At 45.0% G+C, this 21,567-nt stretch overlaps 1 protein-coding gene across 10 annotated transcripts in view; it reads right to left on the reverse strand.

The window, feature by feature from the left end:
* LOC126027838 (protocadherin gamma-C5) overlaps positions 1-21,567 on the reverse strand; it is a 200,918-nt gene that overhangs the window by 109,413 nt on the left and 69,938 nt on the right. Inside the window, exons 1-2 of one of the 10 annotated variants that reach the window (XM_049786867.1) lie at positions 12,525-14,841; positions 27-103 (exon numbers count right to left, since the gene is read on the reverse strand). The exons of 4 other annotated variants lie outside the window; for them this stretch is intronic. In XM_049786867.1, the coding sequence (XP_049642824.1) occupies positions 27-103; positions 12,525-14,841 (2,394 nt within the window). Of the gene's footprint in view, positions 1-26; positions 104-5,792; positions 8,064-12,447; positions 14,842-18,213; positions 18,868-20,463; positions 20,785-21,567 lie in introns of those variants that run through there. 5 more of the 10 variants (XM_049786869.1, XM_049786861.1, XM_049786863.1 and 2 more) reach the window with 5 other exon arrangements.

A 21,567-nucleotide genomic window follows, 5' to 3' on the forward strand; every position in this document is an offset into this window, starting at 1 on the left:
GTAAGTCATGCAGTAGGGAAACTCACCTGATGGGAGGTTGACTCACTAGAATCACAAAGTGGAAATAAGTTCCCAGATAAATCACTGCAAAGAATATCTTGGCCTGAACTCATTTGATCATTATATTGTAAATTCAACTCGGTCTTTCCAGTATGAGCAACACACATGTTGTAGGAATAAGGTAAAGTCCCTTCTTCATACTTGGGGACAATCCCGGATCCAGACTTGGCACAGACACCAGTGTGAAAGCAACTCCAGGCTGAGGTCCTGGAAGAGCGCCTCAGGCTCAGGGAGACCCCTAGAATCACCGCGAGGAGGAAGAGCACAGAGATGAGGGCCAAGGCCAGCACCAGGTAAAACTGCAGCTCAGCCTGAGGGTCAGAGACTCTGGGTTCATCACTGAGCTCTGGCAGCACCTCCTGCAAGCTGTCCGCGAACACCAGGTGCAGCGTGGCGGTGGCAGACAGGGGAGGCTGGCCCCCGTCGCGCACAGCAACCAGCAGGCGCTGTCGCGCCGAGTCCCTGTCGCCCAAGGCGCGCGCAGTGCGCACCTCCCCCGTGCGCAGCCCCAGGCTGAAGAGCCCAGGCTCGCTGGCCTGCAGCACGTGGTAGGACAGCCAGGCGTTGTGTCCCGCGTCGGCGTCCACCGCCACCACCTTGGTGACCAGGTAGCCGGGCTGCGCGGCTCGCGGCACCGTGTCGAACAGGGCGGAGCCATCGGGCCCCAGCGCGGGGTACAGCACCCTGGGCGCGTTGTCGTTGAGGTCGCCCACCAGCACGCGCAGGCTCACGTTGGTGCTGAGCGCGGGCGTGCCCTGGTCGCGGGCCTGCACAGTCAGCTGGAAGGCGCGCAGCTGCTCGTGGTCGAAGGCGCGCTGCGCGAACACCATTCCGCTGTGCGCGCTCACAGACACGTAGGACGCCAGCTCGCGAGGCTCCAGGTCGCTGGCCACTATGGAGTAGGAGACTTGGCCGTTGGGGCCCAGGTCGGGATCCGAGGCGCTGACCTGGGCGATGGAGGCGCCTGGAGGATTGTTCTCGGCCACGTGGGCCACGTAGGACGCCTGCTGGAAAACCGGGGCGTTGTCGTTGACGTCGCCTATGTGGAGAGTGATGTTTGAGGTAGAGGTGAGTGGCGGTTGACCCCTGTCGGTGGCAGTAATGACGAGGTGGTACTCTGGTGTCTGCTCTCGATCTAAAACTCCATCTGTCACTATTTTATAGATGTTTTTCGACGACGAGAGTACTTGGAATGGAACATCATCTTCTAAGTTACAAACAACTTCTCCATTGTGTCCGGAATCTCTGTCTCGAATTTTGAGCAGGGCGATGTGTGTCCCCACTTTGGTGTCCTCCATAATAATGCCCGGAAGGGACTGAAATAGCACTTCGGGGAAATTGTCGTTGACATCTAGAACTTCGACCTCCACGGTACATTGGGCCACCAGTCCTCCACCATCCTTTGCTTCCAAAAGGAAGGAGTAACTCCTGACTTCCTCGAAATCTAATGCATTTCGAATAGCAATTTCCCCAGTGTTAGAATTGAGGTCAAACGTGGTGATTTGACCTGGTTCGCTAAAGGAGAAGGTGATTTCGGCATTGACACCCTCATCCTGGTCTGTGGCTGTCACCCTAAGCACACTCGTGCCTGGCAGGACGTTTTCGAGAACACTCACCCTGTATAGCTCTTGGTTGAACACAGGAGGGTTGTCATTAGCGTCTGTCACCTGGACCAGTATCTGTGTGGTGCTGCTCAGCGGGGGGTCCCCACCATCAAAGGCAGTCAAGGTCAAGTGGTAGGATGACTGCTCTTCACGGTCTAAAGGAGTCTTCAGTACCAGCTCAGGGTATTTACTACCATCTAATTTCTCCTTATTCACTAGAGAGAAATGATTGCTGGGACTGAGCTGGTAAGTTTGGAGGGAATTGGTACCAATGTCGGCATCATGGGCAGAACCTAAAATAAATCGAGCACCAGGCTTTGTGGACTCAAGTATTTGCAGGTCAAAGGAACTGTGCGCGAATTTGGGCGCGTGGTCATTGATATCCTCGACCTCCACGCTCACGTGATAGAAACTCAGCGGGTTTTCCGCCACGGCCTCAAATTCCAGCGCGCACACGGGCCTCTTCCCGCAGATCTGCTCGCGGTCCAGCCTGCTGCTCACCAGCAAGGCCCCGCTCTCCGCCCTCACGGCGAAGAAAGGCTTCTCGGAGCTCACGCGCAGCTTGCGCGCGGGCAGCTCGTGCGCCTCGAGCCCCAGGTCCTGGGCGAGGTTGCCCACCAACGAGCCCTCGGGCATCTCCTCGGGGATCCTGTAGCGGATCTGCTCGGCCGGCGCCAGGCGGAGCAGACCCAGCAGGAAGAGCAGGCGCCCTGGCCGCGGCTCAGCCCGGTGCCTCTGCCAAGCGAAACTCCCCATCCCGCGGGCTCCCCTCGGCTCGCTCACCCGCCCGCAGAGCCGGCTGGCAGACAGTGCGCGTTGGGGGCTCCGGGGCTCCCGACAGGCGTTCGGTGGCGCGTGGGTGTTGGCTTTCTTTTGCAGCCCTGGACGCGGCGGGCAGGTTGTGGCTCGGAGTCCCAGCCGGGGAAAACGCTGTGCGGCTGCGCGAGGTGTTCATGGGCTCCATCTCTGCACTTTGGCCAACAGCGGCGCCCAGAGTCCGTACTGGCAAACTGCAGCCTCTGTGTTTTGGTTCGACCACCTACAATACTACCTTCCTTCCTTTCTTTTTTTAATGTTAATATCTTTCTCAAAGGGAAAGCTTTAATATGTTTTTCTTGTTTCCAAGTTACTATAGTATCACGTTGAATTTTATATGATCCTTCGTATTTTGTTTTATTATTTCACCATACAATAGACACTGAACTCTTCATTTGTGCTAAGCAATGGGATTAGTGATGTAGTCATGAAAATACATAGACATCTGAGAGTTCATCATCTATTATCCCACGCATTAATATATTTATGAATTATAATAAGTGACGCTATTTTAACATTTAAATCTTTCATTGATTTCCAATGCCTTCCCCTCCACCAACATCAGTTGTAATTAAGTTATATATATATATATATATTTTTTTTTTTTTTTTTTTTTGCTTTTTGTGTCACACCGGCAGCGCTCAGGGGTTACTCCTGGCTTCACCCTCAGAAATCGCTCCTGGCAGGGTCGGGGGACCATATGTGATACCGGGATTCAAACTAATGACCTTCTGCATGAAAGGCAAATGCCTTACCTCTATGCTATCTCTCCGGCCCCAAGTTATATATCTTGTTACATATTAGAGACACTCATGGTATTGAAAAGTATTGCATTTAGTACTCACTTTTGTACCAATCCTCAAATATTGCCTGTTCTTGATAACATCACTTTCTATTTTAAAATTAAATTTTGTTTTCACGCTTAAAATGTGTTCATTAAATTAACTATAGACAAGGAATGATTTAGTCTACTCTGTCATATCTCAAAATTACTCAGAGAATGTCACCACAATTAGTACATAATACATTCCTGAAAATTATTGGGAAAATGTATGTATGTTCAATACAAAACCCACAAAAAGATACAAAAGATATTCTAGTATCCTCTATCACTTCCTTATGCCTATGTTATATTCATATGATGACTCTGGAAACTGATGTGATAAAGCAATGGTGTTTATTTACATGAGTATTAGTATTTATACTATGTATTTCACATGCTATTTTTTGCATAAAAATAAAAACACATTGAGCAAGTTAGGGATTTTCTTTTCTATTAACACTTTTCCACATAATTTGCTTTATTCCTTTTTTGTTGGCCATATCAACAGTGATCAGTGGTAGTCTTTGCTTTTAAAATGCTCCCAAGAGTTATCAGGCAAAAAATAAGTGCTGGGCACTGAATATGGGGGCTCCAGATTGTAAAAATACATTCTAACCTCCTGAAGTACTTTTGTCTCTAAACCCCATACTTCATTTTATAAATTGTAGTGTCAATAGTGTAATTATTACCTAAATAATTGTGCACTCCAACGGTACAAAAATTTTAAGTTAACTTTCATTCATCATATTTACAAATATTTGTGAAATCTGAAAAATCTTTATGAAATGAGTTATTTTTGGTTTGGGGCCACACCTAGCTCTGTTCACATCTCATCCCTGGCTCTTTGCTTAAGATTCATTCCTGAAAGTGTCTGAGAGACCATTCGGGGTGCAGAGAAATGATCAGGGGTCAGTCTCATGTAAATCAAACACCCTTTCCAACTATACTATATCCCCAGCACCAGAAATTATTTATACTTAAAATGATTAATAATGTTTTTTTACTCATTTGATTATACAGTGGTTAGTTTTATAAAATGCTACAAGGAAGACATAAGACAGAGTTCCAACAGAATTTTTAAGATCCAGAGAGACATTAATGTGGGTAGGGCACTTGTCTTGAACATAGTCTATGTGGATTTGATCCTTGGTACTGTAGATGGTCCTCCAAGCCTGACAGGATTGATTTCTGAGCAGAGAGACAAGAGTAAGTCTTAAGTACAGTTGGGCGTGGTCCCAAACAAACAAAAATTATAAATATTGGAGCTGAAGCAATAGCACAATGAGTAGGGTGTTTGCCTTGCATGCAACCAACCCTCATTCGATCCTCTGCATCCTATATTGTTCTCCAAATCTGCCCGGAGTGATTTCTGAATGCAGAGCCTGGACTACTGAGTGTGGTCTAAATACCAAAAGTCCATAAATATTTTGGAGTGTACTGATGAAGACAGAGGTTAAGAATTTAAAGAGGTTTAAGAAAATCTTGAAAAACCAAGGTTTAGAGGCCAGAACAATAGTACAGCACATAGGGCATACCCAGATTCAATCCCCATCACCTGTATGGTTTCCTGAGCACTACCAGGAGAGATTCCTGAGTGCAGAGCAAGAAGTAAGCTTTGAGCACAGCAGGTGTGGCCCCAAACCAAATTAAAAACATAAATTATTGTTTTAGATAAACAACATAAAAAAACCTAAAATTATAAGACTATTGTTCACTAAAGCACTATAGGGTTTAGATTTAGAAATATTCATAAATTCAATAATGGGTATATAAATTGGTATACACATGCATAAAGCTAATATTTTGTGTGAGAAAGAATAATTATTTGGGGGAAGGTAGAACCACAGCTGGCAATGCATAGGTTTACTCATAGCTTTGTATTTGGTAGTTACTCCTAGTAATGCTCAGGAGACCATGTGATGCCTGGGGATCAAACCAGAGTCAGAAGAAGGCAAGGTAAACTCTTCTATCTTATACTATAATTTCTAGCCTGCACAATTATTTCATAAATAATGATAACAAACGAAAATCATAGTGAAATATTGGAGTCTTGAAAAGATTGAGGATTCACAGTATATCACTTGTGTTTGGAAAGCAAGAGAAACAAACTGATAATTAAAGCCCAAATTAATAGTATCACTTTTAAATTAGCCCAAAAAATAATGGTACAATATATAAAATATTTTAAAGGCACTGAAAAATAGCTTAGGAGTGGGGGTTGTGTGTCTCCTTGCACATTCAAAGACTGGAACTCCAACCCTGAATGGTTCATAGCCCTGTCCCCAGGAAACACAAGGAGCCACAGTTGCCTCCCAAACTCACGACAGAGATAAGACTGAACAAAATTTTCAGACCCTGATGGTCAAGTATGACAGAATCCCTACCCCTGCACTCTACTTTCCTGGAAACTCTTCCTAAATATCTTAAGATATCCATTATATATGTTTCAAAACATGAATCAAACTTATATTAAAGTCTTCTGAAAAAAATTAACACAAAATATAACTCACCTGAACTGAAGAACTTTCATCCTTACATTCATGAAAATCTATGGATGCTAACAAGGGATCATTTTTCTCACAGCTCTCATGGCTGATAAGTGTGTCCGCATAGTTGGGCTGTGGGAAGATCAGGTGACTCTTGCCCGAGTCTGCTGTTAGGGACACCTCATGTGAGTAGGTCTGCAGGAAAGCCTGTACTCCCTCCACCCCCAGAAAGTTTGAAGCTGGAAGGCCCACAAATCCAACATCTGAAGCTTGTAGTAGACTTGATTTTCTACATCTCAACAGTCTAAGTGCCAGCAGTATGATGACAAAGGCCAGGAAGACACAGGAGACCACGGCCACTGCCACCACCAGGTAGAGCGTGAGGTCTGAGTCCTCCTGGTTGGCAGGGGCAATGATGCTGCCGAGGTCTGCCAGGACATCCGGAATGCTGTTGGCCACGGCCACCGTGAGGGTGACAGTGGCTGAGAGAGGGGGGTGCCCATGGTCCTGGACCCCCACCACCAAGTTCTGCTTGAGGGCATCTCTGTCCAGCAGGGCACGGGCAGTGCGCACCTCACCAGTGTGCAGTCCTATGGTGAACAGCCCTGGCTCACTGGCCTTGAGCAGGCGGTAGGACAGCCAGGCATTCTGGCCTGAGTCTTTGTCCACTGCCACCACCTTGGTCACCAGGTATCCAGGCTCTGCTGAGCGGGGGGCCAGCTCCACCCCCGTGGAATCATCCATGGGAATTGTGGGGTACAGGATCTCAGGAGCATTGTCATTTTGGTCCCGCACAAAAAGAGTCACAGATGCATTGCTGCTGAGTGGGGGATCCCCATTATCATTGGCTGTCACCCATAGCTGTAGCTCTCTAAGCTGCTCATAGTCAAAAGAGTTCAGTGCATACAGGACACCAGTGTCAGAGTTGATGGAGACATAGGAAGAGAGAGGTGCTCCCATGATAGTGTTCTCAGTCAAAGAATAAGTGACCTGGGCATTTCTGTCACTGTCAGGGTCGTGGGCAGTCACAGAGAAGATGGAGGCACCTCTGGGATTGTTCTCTAGGATGTAGGATGAGTAGGAGGCCTGAGTAAAAGTGGGCGGGTTGTCGTTGGTATCTGCCACATGCAGTGTGATATATGCTTCAGTAGAAAGAGGTGGAGTCCCTAGGTCTGAGGCCATCACTGTGATATTGTAGACAGAAATCTTTTCTCGGTCCAAATATGTCCGTGTCTGCAGCTTATAATAATTGTCCACTGATCTCTCTAATTGAAAAGGTAAGTTATCGCTTATGTAACAGACAACTTGACCGTTTTTCCCAGAGTCTTGGTCATGGACATTCAAGAAAGCAATTACTGTTCCAGGAAGAGTATTTTCCAAGACTGGGCTAAACAGAGATGTAACTGTGACTTCGGGTCTATTGTCATTTACATCTTCCACTGAAACAATAACTTTAGTCTTCCCCAGAAGTGCACCAACATCTTCAGCTTGTATTTCCATTTCATAAAATGCACATTCTTCATAATCCAAGCTCTTTTCTGTTGATATTTCCCCAGTATGTTCATTCAGCTGGAACAATCTTGATTGTTTTTCACTAACTTTCCAGAATTTATATGCCACTTCTCCATTGGTTCCCTCATCAGGGTCACTAGCTTTCACAGTAAGCAGCCTGGTGCCTGGGGGCACACTCTCTGGGACTTCCACTCGGTAAATGGGTTGAGCAAAAACTGGAGCATTGTCATTGGTATCCAGAACAGTGACTTGGATATGCAGCGTGCTGGACCGACGTGGCTCACCTCCATCAGAGGCGATGAGGACCAAGTGGTGAGCAGCCTCTTCCTCGCGGTCCAGGGCGCGCTGCAGCACTAGCTCTGGGTTCAGAGTCCCATCATCTCTTGTTTGCACATCCAGGGAGAAGTGATGATTGGGGCTGAGTTGGTAGCTCTGTAAGGAATTTACACCCACATCTGGGTCCACTGCCTCTGGTAGCGAATATCTTGTGCCTGGAGCTGCTATTTCGTTAATTTTCATTTCCAGATGTTCAACTTGAAATTTTGGAGCGTTGTCATTCACATCAGTTACTTCAATTTCTACTCCATAAAGTTGCACTCTGTCTTCAACCAGGACATTAAAGTTAACTAGACAGCGCAAGCTCTGGGCACAGAGCTCCTCCCTGTCTATCCTGCCTGCAGTGACCAGGCTGCCGCTCCGCGGGTTAAGAGCCAAGAGCTGTGTCCTACCTCTGGTAATGATGCGGACTCCATATTTTGTCAGGTCTTGTGACTCCAGTACCAGGTCCTTGGAGATATTCCCCACGAAGGTTCCTTTGTCGCTTTCTTCAGGCACGGAATAGTGGATCTGTCCCCGCCCGATCTCCCACAGCATGCCCAGAAGCGCGCACAACAGGATAGTATCTCCCCGTCCTCCGTAGTAATTTGGGACGGCCATTGTTTTCTCAAAATAAGATCCTCTCAGAATTTTAATGAGGTAAATATATCTTCTTTATCTTTGCTGCATCGGGCGGAGAGAATCTTCTGTAACGCTAATGTGCCTCCCAATTTAAAGATGATATCTCTTTGTCGCCCTGCTTTGGCTGTTGAGATCTGCCGGCGTTTTAGAGGAGGTACAAGTGAGCATAGGGATGGTGTTTGGTTACATTTTCTCCACGTAGATAAACAGCGCCGCTTAGAGTCCTAAGCAGATACTGCATCCATTTACATTCAAACCTCCCTCCTTATTTCATAAAGTTTGTTTTATATTTGTTAATCATCATATTTTATAAAATAAATGCTGGAAACTAAGTTACTAAATTGTTATATTTTAATCAATTGTAAATAGAATATGTTTATAACAAACAAACCATAGGTATGGCATAGCGTTAGACACTTGTCTTGCATTCATCTAACCCAAGTTTTGTCCCCAGTACAGCATAAAATCCTCTCAGTACTGCTAGGAGTGACCTCTGAGCACAGAGCCGAGTGACTATGAGACTACGATCTGACCCAGCAACCTCCAAATAATAAAACAATATAAGCAACTTTTCTTTGGGCCAATGATTTTAGATGGAGTTATGGCTAAAGTCTTCAAAGTGTTGTTAAATGACCTTATTTATGCGTGAGCTTAATATTTACTTATTCAAATTTCTAGATTGCAATTCCGCTATATATTTTATTTACATATGCTCAAATATTTATTATAACTTTCCTCAAATTCTATGGTGTATAGATTTAAAAATCTAAGAAATATAATTGTCACTGAAATAATTTTCTGACTAAGGAAGGTCTACTGGAGATTATTGATTGGAAGTTGTTTTTGCATTTATATTTTATCTCAAGTGAAAATTTAATAAAGTTTCTAATCTTATGATTTTATTTTACCAGGATAAAGTTTTAACTTAGAAGTTTAATCAAAGATAATATAGTTTTGTTATTTTGCTTACTCATTTTTTCCTAAAGAAAAGCATATCTCAATACAATTCTTCTACCAATAAGAGATGATTACATTTGAGAGCAAGCTAAAATTGGACTTCTTTAGGGTGGACATATATTATAAAGTTAATATCAATTTAGGTAGAACTCTGATCAAAAGAACCACAGAAAGGTAAAGAATGTTTTATGAGCACTAGACTCAGAAAGGGTCAATAAAACATAACTATTTCCTTCAACAGTTTATTAAAGAGCTCTAAATGGAGGCAGTTTCTGAGTGAGAAAAGAAAAAGACTGACAAATATACCATCATTGACTATATCGTCTGCCAATGTACTATCATCTTTGTATAAACATTAGATTAGTAATTTTGTCTATAATTTGAAAAAATTCTAGACTCTAGTTTTTCTTGAAGGTGGTGGAATGATTATTAGAAAACTACTTATATTAGTTTAGGGTTGCAAAACATAGAGTTTAACAATTTTGTACTAGTACAAGGGAGATTGTTCAAAAAGATGAAGTATATGCCAAACATGTCTGGGACCCTAAATTCAGTCCCCAGCACTGACTGACCCTAGAAATACTTGGTGTAAATCTAATGGCTATCAAGCACCAAAAGGTCAAAGCATAAAGTATCAGACCCACACTACCAGTCAAAGCATGAAGACTCCTAAAGACCACTAAGGAAAGCCACCTATAAAATATTATATGTTAATATTATGAATGAGAGAGATATAGAGATTCAATAGATATCAGTCATGAAAAGTCTATGTCTCAAGTTCAAAGAACACTGCTTTGCTTTTGATAAGAATAATGGACCTATGGGGTCTGAGTGGTGGCGCAAGCAGTAGGGCATTTGCCTTACACGTGTTAACCTAGGACAGACTTCGGTTCAATTTCAGTGGTTGGCAACCTTTTTTTTCAACTGAGCCAAATCTCGCCAAAACCACGATTGAAATTTATTTTGAGAGCCACACAGGGCGCACACTGACAGAGGCTAGGAGCAGAGTCCTGACTTCTGGAGTAGCTGCCCAGCACACAGAAGAGCCAAATTAAACGTGTAAAGAGCCACATGTGGCTCACGAGCCGCAGGTTGCCGACCACTGAATTAACCAGTATACCATATGGTATCCCAAGCCAGGAGTGATTTTTGAGTGCATAACCAGGAGTAACTCCTGAGCATCACTAGGTGTAGCCCCCCCAAAAAAAAGAACCTAATACTATGTAAAATGACTTTACAAATGGACACAACACTAGTGCATTGCAAACAAGTACAATGGGTTCATCTCTATCATTCCAGCTTAAGATAGAAAGATGCTTATAACTCAAAGTATCTAGCTCTGCCTCTCAAATAGAGGGGGAAACAAGGGAAGGTACCAGGAACAAACAAATATATGATCACTAGTAGTAAGCTAAGACACAGAGGGGACCACTTGCTCTAGCAGCCTGTGGGGTGAGGGTGGGGGATATGGGTTGCAAGAAGGGAACGGGAGGAGGGAGGACAAATTTGGTGATGGGAATTCCCTGATTCAATGTTAATATGTACCTAAAATACTACTGTTAAAGATATGTAAGGAAGTATGGTCAAAATAAAACTTAAAAAAAGATAGATGCTTAATTAGTATTAGAATTTTCTAAACAGGCGAAATATAAGACAGGTGTGTAAACCATAACACTAAAGTCAGTTCATGGAGACATGATGACACTAGAACTTTGGTGACGATTGTGGAGAGAGTTATACACATAAGGGGTAAAAATTCTCAACATTTTAGAGTACTATAAATAAATGATAAATCAATTCATTTTGGAGGAGTTTGTCTTACACCTCGTGATGCTTGAGTTTCTCCTGGCTATGAACTCAGGAATCACTCGTGGCTGTGCTCAGGTGCTTGAGATCCAATACAGGTAGGCTACATAAAAAGTGTCCTACCCACTGTACTATCTCTCCAGCCCCAGAAGCCGGTTACATTTGACTTTAAAAAATCAGCAGAAAAGGGGCCGGAGAGATAGCACAGCAGTGTTTGCCTTCTAAGCAGCCAATCCAGGACCTAAGGTGGTTTGTTCAAATCCTGGTGTGCCATATGGTCTCCTGTGCCTATCAGGATCTATTTCTGAGCAGATAGCCAGGAGTAACCCTTGAGCACTGCTCGGTGTGGCCAAAAAAAAAAATCAGCAAAAGGTGGCTCCAGAGATAGCACAGTGGTGGGGTGTTTGCCTTGCATGTGGCCTACCTGGGAGGGATCTGGGTTGATTCCTGGCATCCCATATGGTTCACCAGCCTGCCACGTGATTTCTGAGTGCACAGCTAAGAGTAACTGTTGTATATGAAAATATTTCCATAAGATTATTCTTTCCCTGTTGTCCCACCTTGACCTTCCAGGTGGGGGCACTGTGGAGAGCCAAATAAATAGCTGGGGTGCCAGGTGTTCGGGGTCTTTTGCCAGAGTTGGCTGGCTGGCTCGAGGTGTGTTTTGGAACTAGCAGCAGGCTGACAAAGGACTCTCTTCGCCCAACCTAACCCTCCTGTCTGTGTGGATTATTTGCCGTGGATAAATATTACCAAGATCTCCTCCCAAAAGGGGACAAAGGGATGGGATTCAATTTCTCATTCTGGGAGCTCTTTGCAGATTCACAAAAAAACAATAAAGCAGTGAACGGGACCCATCAAGTAACCCTGAACACGGTCGGGTATGGCCCAGAAACCAATCAATCAATAAAGTTTAAAAAAAATCAGCAGAAGTGCCAGAAAGAAAGTATAGGCTTTTGTCTTGCACATAGCCAACCTGTTTTCCATTCTAGGCACTCCATATTGTCCCAGAGCACTACCAGTAGACATACCTCTTAGAAAGCCAGGAGCACCACAAGGTCCTGAGAGCAGCACCAGGTGTCCAACAGGTGTGGATCAACATTAGTAAAAATAGAAAATCTTAGCTTAGAAAATTACCTAATTTTACTCTGAACTCATTTGCTTCAATACTTAAATTGATTCCTATTTCATAGCCTGTATTTTCCTTGCACACAAAAACAACCTCCTGGTGCTAGTAAGTATAAAACTGGGAGGACATCAAATCCACAACATAACTCCTCTACCAATCTCTTCTAAAGAACAGTATGGAGATTAATTGTCTACATATTCTTAAGGCAATTCATTAGATTTTAAATTGTGCATACTCCAATGAGTATAGAGAATTGGTTACAGCATGAGAAGAAGAACTTGCAGAAAGAAAACTCACCTGATGGGAGGTTGAGTCATTGGAATCGCAAAGTGGAAATAAGTTCCCAGATAAATCACTGCAAAGAATATCTTGGCCTGAACTCATTTGCTCACTATATTGTAAATTCAACTCTGTCTTTCCAGTATGGGCAACACACATGTTGTAGGAATAGGGTAAAGTCCCTTCCTCATACTTGGGGACAATCCCGGATCCAGACTTGGCACAGACACCAGTGTGAAAGCAACTCCAGGCTGAGGTCCTGGAGGAGCGCCTCAAGCTCAGCGAGACCCCTAGAATCACCGCGAGGAGGAAGAGCACAGAGATGAGGGCCAAGGCCAGCACCAGGTAAAACTGCAGCTCAGCCTGAGGGTCAGACACTTTGGGTTCATCACTGAGCTCTGGCAGCACCTCCTGCAAGCTGTCCGCGAACACCAGGTGCAGCGTGGCGGTGGCAGACAGGGGAGGCTGGCCCCCGTCGCGCACAGCAACCAGCAGGCGCTGTCGCGCCGAGTCCCTGTCGCCCAAGGCGCGCGCAGTGCGCACCTCCCCCGTGCGCAGCCCCAGGCTGAAGAGCCCAGGCTCGCTGGCCTGCAGCACGTGGTAGGACAGCCAGGCGTTGTGTCCCGCGTCGGCGTCCACCGCCACCACCTTGGTGACCAGGTAGCCGGGCTGCGCGGCTCGCGGCACCGTGTCGAACAGGGCGGAGCCATCGGGCCCCAGCGCGGGGTACAGCACCCTGGGCGCGTTGTCGTTGAGGTCGCCCACCAGCACGCGCAGGCTCACGTTGGTGCTGAGCGCGGGCGTGCCCTGGTCGCGGGCCTGCACAGTCAGCTGGAAGGCGCGCAGCTGCTCGTGGTCGAAGGCGCGCTGCGCGAACACCATTCCGCTGTGCGCGCTCACAGACACGTAGGACGCCAGCTCGCGAGGCTCCAGGTCGCTGGCCACTATGGAGTAGGAGACTTGGCCGTTGGGGCCCAGGTCGGGATCCGAGGCGCTGACCTGGGCGATGGAGGCGCCTGGAGGATTGTTCTCGGCCACGTGGGCCACGTAGGACGCCTGCTGGAAAACCGGGGCGTTGTCGTTGACGTCGCCTATGTGGAGAGTGATGTTTGAGGTAGAGGTGAGTGGCGGTTGACCCCTGTCGGTGGCAGTAATGACGAGGTGGTACTCTGGTGTCTGCTCTCGATCTAAAACTCCATCTGTCACTATTTTATAGATGTTTTTCGACGACGAGAGTACTTGGAATGGAACATCATCCTCTAAGTTACAAACCACTTCTCCATTGTGTCCAGAATCTTTGTCTCGAATTTTGAGCAGGGCGATGTGTGTCCCCACTTTGGTGTCCTCCATAATGATGCCCGGAAGGGACTGAAATAGCACTTCGGGGAAATTGTCGTTGACATCTAGAACTTCGACCTCCACGGTACATTGGGCCACCAGTCCTCCACCATCCTTTGCTTCCAAAAGGAAGGAGTAACTCCTGACTTCCTCGAAATCTAATGCATTTCGAATCGCAATTTCCCCAGTGTTAGAATTGAGGTCAAACTTGGTGATTTGACCTGGTTCGCTAAAGGAGAAGGTGATTTCGGCATTGACACCCTCATCCTGGTCTGTGGCTGTCACCCTAAGCACACTCGTGCCTGGCAGGACGTTCTCGGGAACACTCACCCTGTATAAGGCTTGGCTAAACACAGGAGGGCTGTCATTAGCATCTGTCACCTGGACCAGTATCTGTGCGGTGCTGCTCAGCGGGGGGTCCCCACCATCAAAGGCAGTCAAGGTCAAGTGGTAGGATGACTGCTCTTCACGGTCTAAAGGAGTCTTCAGTACCAGCTCAGGGTATTTACTACCATCTAATTTCTCCTTATTCACTAGAGAGAAATGATGGCTGGGACTGAGCTGGTAAGTTTGGAGGGAATTGGTACCAATGTCGGCATCATAGGCAGAACCTAAAATAAATACAGCACCAGGCTTTGTGAGCTCAAGTATTTGCAAGGCAATAGAATTGTGCGCGAATTTGGGTGCGTGGTCATTGATATCCTCGACCTCCACGCTCACGTGATAGAAACTCAGCGGGTTTTCCGCCACGGCCTCAAATTCCAGCGCGCACACGGGCCTCTTCCCGCAGATCTGCTCGCGGTCCAGCCTGCTGCTCACCAGCAAGGCCCCGCTCTCCGCCCTCACGGCGAAGAAAGGCTTCTCTGAGCTCACGCGCAGCTTGCGGGCGGGCAGCTCGTGCACCTCGAGCCCCAGGTCCTGGGCGAGGTTGCCCACCAACGAGCCCTCGGGCATCTCCTCGGGGATCCTGTAGCGGATCTGCTCGGCCGGCGCCAGGCGGAGCAGACCCAGCAGGAAGAGCAGGCGCCCTGGCCGCGGCTCAGCCCGGTGCCTCTGCCCAGCGCAGCTCCCCATTCCGCGGGCTCCCCTCGGCTCGCTCACCCGCCCGCAGAGCCGGCTGGCAGACAGTGCGCGTTGGGGGCTCCGGGGCTCCCGACAGGCGTTCGGTGGCGCGTGGGTGTTGGCTTTCTTTTGCAGCCCTGGACGCGGTGGACAGGTTGTGGCTCGGAGTCCCAGCCAGGGAAAACGCTGTGCGGCTGCGCGAGGTGTTCATGGGCTCCATCTCTGCACTTTGGCCAACAGCGGCGCCCAGAGTCCGTACTGGCAAACTGCAGCCTCTGTGTTTTGGTTCAACCACCTACAATACTACCTTCCTTTCTTTTTTTTTTTTTTTAATGTTAATATCTTTCTCAAAGGGAAAGCTTTAATATGTTTTTCTTGTTTCCAAGTTACGATAGTGTCACACTGAATTATATATGATCCTTCTTCGTATTTTGTTTTATTATTTCACCATACAATATACACTGAACTCTTCATTTGTGCTAAGCAATGGGATTATGTAGTGATGTAGTCATGAAAATACATAGAAATCCGAGAGTCCATCGTCTATTGATCCCACGTATTAATATATCTATAAATTATAATAAGTGAAGTCATTTTAAATCTTTCATTGATTTCCAATGTCTTCCCCTCCACCAACATCAGTTATAATTAAGTTATATTTCTTGTTACATATTAGAGACATCCATGGAATTGAAAATTTTTACATTTAGTTCTCAATTTTTACCAATCCTTAATATTGCCTGTTCTTGATCACATAACTTTCTATTTTAAAATTAAATTTTATTTCCACGCATATATTTATTAAAATAACTATAGACAAGGAATGATTTAGTCTACACACTATCAGATCTCAGAATTGCTTAGAGAATGCCACCTCCATTAGTACAGAATATATTCCTGACAATTATTGGGGGAATGTATATATGTTCAATACCAAACCCACAAAAGACAGAAAAATATTCTAGTATACTCTATTACTTCCTTATACCTATGTTACATTGATATGATGACTTTGGAGATTGGAGAGATTAAACCTGGTGTTTATTTACATGATTACTCATATTCTATGTATATTATAACATGTTGAGCAAGTTAAGAATTTTTTCTATCAACAGTTTTCCAATACTTTGTTTTATTTCTCTTTTGTTTACTACATCAACATACTTAGTGGGCACTCTATGCTTGTAAAATACTCCCAAGAATGCTCAGGGAGCGGCAGGTGCTTGGCATTCAATATGGAGTTCCAGATTGTAAAAATACAATAACCTCCTGGAATCCTTTGAATTACCTGTAACATCCATACTTCTTTTTTATTATATTGTCAATAATGTGATTATTCCCTAAATATTTTGCACTCCAACACTACAAAAGTTAACTCTCTTTTGACATATTTTAAAATATTTGTGAAATCTGTAAAATATTAGTAAGTGGTGATTATTGGTTTTGAGCCACATCTAGCTGTGCTCACAGCTCATATATGGTTCTGTGCTCAAGATTTACTCCTGAAACTCTCTGAGAGACCAAGTGGGGTGCAGAGAAATGCTCTGGGGTCAGTGTTATGCAAATCAAGCACCCTTACCAACTATATTATATCTTCAGCACCAGAAATTATGTATACTAAAATGATTGATAGTTTTTTACTCAATTGGTTATACACTGGTCGTTACTTCTCTTAAATGCTACAAGAAGGAAGACACAAGCCAGAGTCCCTACAGACTTTTTAATAGCCAGAGAGACATTAAAGTGGGTAGGGCACTTGTCTTGATCATGGTCTATTTGGATTTGATCCCAGGCACCCCACATGGTCCTTTAAGCCTGATAGGAGTGATCCCTGTGCACTGAGTCAAAAGTAAGCCTCAAGTACAGTTGGGTGTGGTCCCAAACAAAATAGTATTAACTGTTGGAACTGGAGTAATAGCACAGTTAGTAGGGCATTTGCCTTGCATGTGGCCAACCCAGGTTTGATTCTCCACATCCCATATGGTTCCCTGAATTTGACAGGAGAGATTTCTGAATGCAGAGCCAGGACTACTGGGTGTGGTTTAAATACAAAAAAAAACATAAATATTTTGGAGAGTACTAATTAAGACCAAGGTTAAGAAGTTTAAAGAGGTTTAAGAAAATCTTGAAAAAGCAAGGTTTAGGGGCCAGATCAATAGTACAGCACATTGGGCATACCCAGGTTTAATCTCCATTCCCTGTATGGTTTTCTGAGCACTGCCAGAAGAGAATCCTGAGTGCAGAGCCAGGAGTAAGCTCTGAGCGCAGCAGTTGTGGCCCCAAACAAAAATAAATACATAAATTGTTGTTTTAGATACACAACACTAAAAAATTCTAGAAATTATAAGACATCTTTTACTAAGGTACTATGGGGCTTAGATTTAGATTTATAAATTAATAAATTCAAGAATAGATACATAAATTGAAATACACATGCATAAAACTAATATGCTGTGTGAGATTGGATAATTATTTGGGGGGAAGGTAGAACCACACCTGGAAGTACATAGATTTACTCATAGTTTTGTACTTGGAAGTCACTCCTAGCAATGCTCATGAGACCAGGTGATGCCTGGGGATTGAACCTGAGAAGAAGGCAAGGCAAACTCTTCAACCCTTGTACTATAATTTGTGGTCTGGATAACTATTTAATAAGGAATGAATTAGACATAAAAATTATAGTGAAATATTGGAGTTTTTTTAAAAGATTGAGAATTCACACTAAATCACTTGTGTCTGAGTGTTCAAAAAGCAAGTAAAACATTTATGATGATTAGAGCCCAATTAATAGTATCACTTCTAAATTAGCCCAAAATAATAATGGTACAATGTCTGAAAATTTTTAAAGGAACTGGAAAATAGTTTAGGAGTTGGGGCTATGTGTCTCCTAGCACATTCAAAGACTGGAGCTCCAACCCTGAATGGTGCATATCTGGAGCTCCAACCCTGAATGGTGCATAGTCCTATCCCCATGAACCACAAGAAAGCACAGGTGCCTCCTAGATTGACCACAGAGCTAAAGACCTAGCAGTAAACTTTCTGGCACTGATGGTCAAGTATGATAGAACCCATTTTCCCCAATCTTATTATTGCCTGGAAACTTTTTTTTTTTTTGGGCCACACCCGGTGGTGCTCAGGAGTTACTCCTGGCTGTCTGCTCAGAAACAGCTCCTGGCAGGCACTGGGGATCATATGGGACACCGGGATTCGAACCAACCATCTTAGGTCCTGGATCGGCTGCTTGCAAGGCAAACACCGCTGTGCTATCTCTCCGGGTAGAAACTCTTATTAAACATTTTAAGATCTCCATTATATATGTTTCAAAACATGAATCAAATTTATATTAAAGTCTTCTGAAAAAAATTAACACAAAATATAACTCACCTGAACTGAAGAACTTTCATCCTTACATTCATGAAAATCTATAGATGCTAATAAGGGATCATTTTTCTCACAGCTCTCATGGCTGATAAGTGTGTCTGCATAGTTGGGCTGTGGGAAGATCAGGTGACTCTTGCCCGAGTCTGCTGTTAGGGACACCTCATGTGAGTAGGTCTGCAGGAAAGCCTGTACTCCCTCCACCCCCAGAAAGTTTGAAGCTGGAAGGCCCACAAATCCAACATCTGAAGCTTGTAGTAGACTTGATTTTCTACATCTCAACAGTCTAAGTGCCAGCAGTATGATGACAAAGGCCAGGAAGACACAGGAGACCACGGCCACTGCCACCACCAGGTAGAGCGTGAGGTCTGAGTCCTCCTGGTTGGCAGGGGCAATGATGCTGCCCAGGTCTGCCAGGACATCCGGAATGCTGTTGGCCACGGCCACCGTGAGGGTGACAGTGGCTGAGAGAGGGGGGTGCCCATGGTCCTGGACCCCCACCACCAGGTTCTGCTTGAGGGCATCTCTGTCCAGCAGGGCACGGGCAGTGCGCACCTCACCAGTGTGCAGTCCTATGGTGAACAGCCCTGGCTCACTGGCCTTGAGCAGGCGGTAGGACAGCCAGGCATTCTGGCCTGAGTCTTTGTCCACTGCCACCACCTTGGTCACCAGGTATCCAGGCTCTGCTGAGCGGGGGGCCAGCTCCACCCCCGTGGAATCATCCATGGGAATTGTGGGGTACAGGATCTCAGGAGCATTGTCATTTTGGTCCCGCACAAAAAGAGTCACAGATGCATTGCTGCTGAGTGGGGGATCCCCATTATCATTGGCTGTCACCCATAGCTGTAGCTCTCTAAGCTGCTCATAGTCAAAAGAGTTCAGTGCATACAGGACACCAGTGTCAGAGTTGATGGAGACATAGGAAGAGAGAGGTGCTCCCATGATAGTGTTCTCAGTCAAAGAATAAGTGACCTGGGCATTTCTGTCACTGTCAGGGTCGTGGGCAGTCACAGAGAAGATGGAGGCACCTCTGGGATTGTTCTCTAGGATGTAGGATGAGTAGGAGGCCTGAGTAAAAGTGGGCGGGTTGTCGTTGGTATCTGCCACATGCAGTGTGATATATGCTTCAGTAGAAAGAGGTGGAGTCCCTAGGTCTGAGGCCATCACTGTGATATTGTAGACAGAAATCTTTTCTCGGTCCAAATATGTCCGTGTCTGCAGCTTATAATAATTGTCCACTGATCTCTCTAATTGAAAAGGTAAGTTATCGCTTATGTAACAGACAACTTGACCGTTTTTCCCAGAGTCTTGGTCATGGACATTCAAGAAAGCAATTACTGTTCCAGGAAGAGTATTTTCCAAGACTGGGCTAAACAGAGATGTAACTGTGACTTCGGGTCTATTGTCATTTACATCTTCCACTGAAACAAGAACTTTAGTTCTCCCCAGAAGTGCGCCCACATCTTCAGCTTGTATTTCCATTTCATAAAATGCACATTCTTCATAATCCAAGCTCTTTTCTGTTGATATTTCCCCAGTATGTTCATTCAGCTGGAACAATCTTGATGGTTTTTCACCAATTTTCCAGAATTTATATGCCACTTCCCCATTGGTTCCCTCATCAGGGTCACTAGCTTTCACAGTAAGCAGCCTGGTGCCTGGGGGCACACTCTCTGGGACTTCCACTCGGTAAAAGGGTTGAGCAAAAACTGGAGCATTGTCATTGGTATCCAGCACAGTCACTTGGATATGCAGCGTGCTGGACCGACGTGGCTCACCTCCATCAGAGGCGATGAGGACCAAGTGGTGAGCAGCCTCTTCCTCGCGGTCCAGGGGGCGCTGCAGCACTAGTTCTGGGTTCAGAGTCCCATCATCTTTTACTTGCACATCCAGGGAGAAGTGGTGATTGGGGCTGAGTTGGTAGCTCTGCAAGGAATTTACACCCACATCCGGGTCCACTGCCTCTGGGAGAGGATATCTTGTACCCGGGGCAGTAATTTCATTAATTTTCACTTCCAGATGTTCAGCTTGAAATTTTGGGGGATTGTCATTCACATCAGTTACTTCTATTTCTACCCCATAAAGTTGCACTCTGTCTTCAACCAGGACATTAAAATTAACTAGACAGCGCAAGCTCTGAGTGCAGAGCTCCTCCCTATCTATCCTGCCTGCAGTGACCAGGCTGCCGCTCCGCGGGTTAAGAGCAAAGAGCTGTGTCCTACCTCTGGAAATGATGCGGACTCCGTATTTTGTCAGGTCTTGTGACTCCAGTACCAGGTCCTTGGAGATATTCCCCACGAAGGTTCCTTTGTCGCTTTCTTCAGGCACGGAATAGTGAATCTGTCCCCTCCCGATATCCCACAGCATGCCCAGGAGCGCGCACAGCAAGACAGTATCTCCCCGTCCTCCGTAGCGATTTAGGATGGCCATTGTTTTCTCAAAACAAAATCCTCTCAGAATTTTAATGAGGCAAATATATCTTCTTTACCTTTGCTGCATCGGAAGGAGAGGATCTTAGGGAACGCTAATGTGTCCCCCAAATTAAGGATGAAGTCTCACTGTCGCCCTGCTTTGGCTGTTGAGATCTGCCGGCGTTTTAGAGGAGGCACAAGTGAGCATCGGGAAGGTATTTGATTACATTTTCTCCAAGTAGATAAACAGCGCCGCTTAGAGTCCTAAGCAGTTACTGCATCATTTACATTCAAAGCACCTTCGTTTTATTTTCTTTTACATTTGGTACTGAATTATTTTATAAAATAAATGCTGGAAACTAAGTTACTAAATTGTTATATTTTAATCAATTGTAAATGGAATATGTTTATAACAAGCAAACTATAAGTATGCCATAGCGCTAAGACACTTGCCTTGCATTCATCTAACCCAAGTTTTATCCCCAGTACAGCATAAAACCCTTTGACCACTGCCAGGAGGACCTCCGAGCACATAGCCGAGTGACTATGAGAATCCTATCTGACCCAGAACCCTCCAAATAATAAAATAATATAAGCAACTTCTCTTTGGGCCAATGATTATGGATTGAGTTATGGCCAAAGCCTTCAAAGTGTTGTTAAATTATCTTATTTATGGGTTAGCTTAATATTTACTTACTCAAATTTCTAGTTTACTATTCCACTAGATATTTTATTTTCATATGCTTAAATATTTATTATAACTCTAGTCAAATTCTATGATGTATAGATTTAAAAACCTACGAACTATAATTGTCACAGAAATAATTTTCTGACAAAGGAAGGTCTACTGGATATTACTAATTGGAAGTTGTTTTATTTGGTTTACACTAATTATACTAATAATCATAGTAAAATTTATGTGGAGTTGTTGCTCTTAAGTTTTATTTCT

Source organism: Suncus etruscus, chromosome 14, assembly GCF_024139225.1.
Source record: "Suncus etruscus isolate mSunEtr1 chromosome 14, mSunEtr1.pri.cur, whole genome shotgun sequence".
In the NCBI taxonomy this organism is placed as follows: domain Eukaryota; kingdom Metazoa; phylum Chordata; class Mammalia; order Eulipotyphla; family Soricidae; genus Suncus; species Suncus etruscus.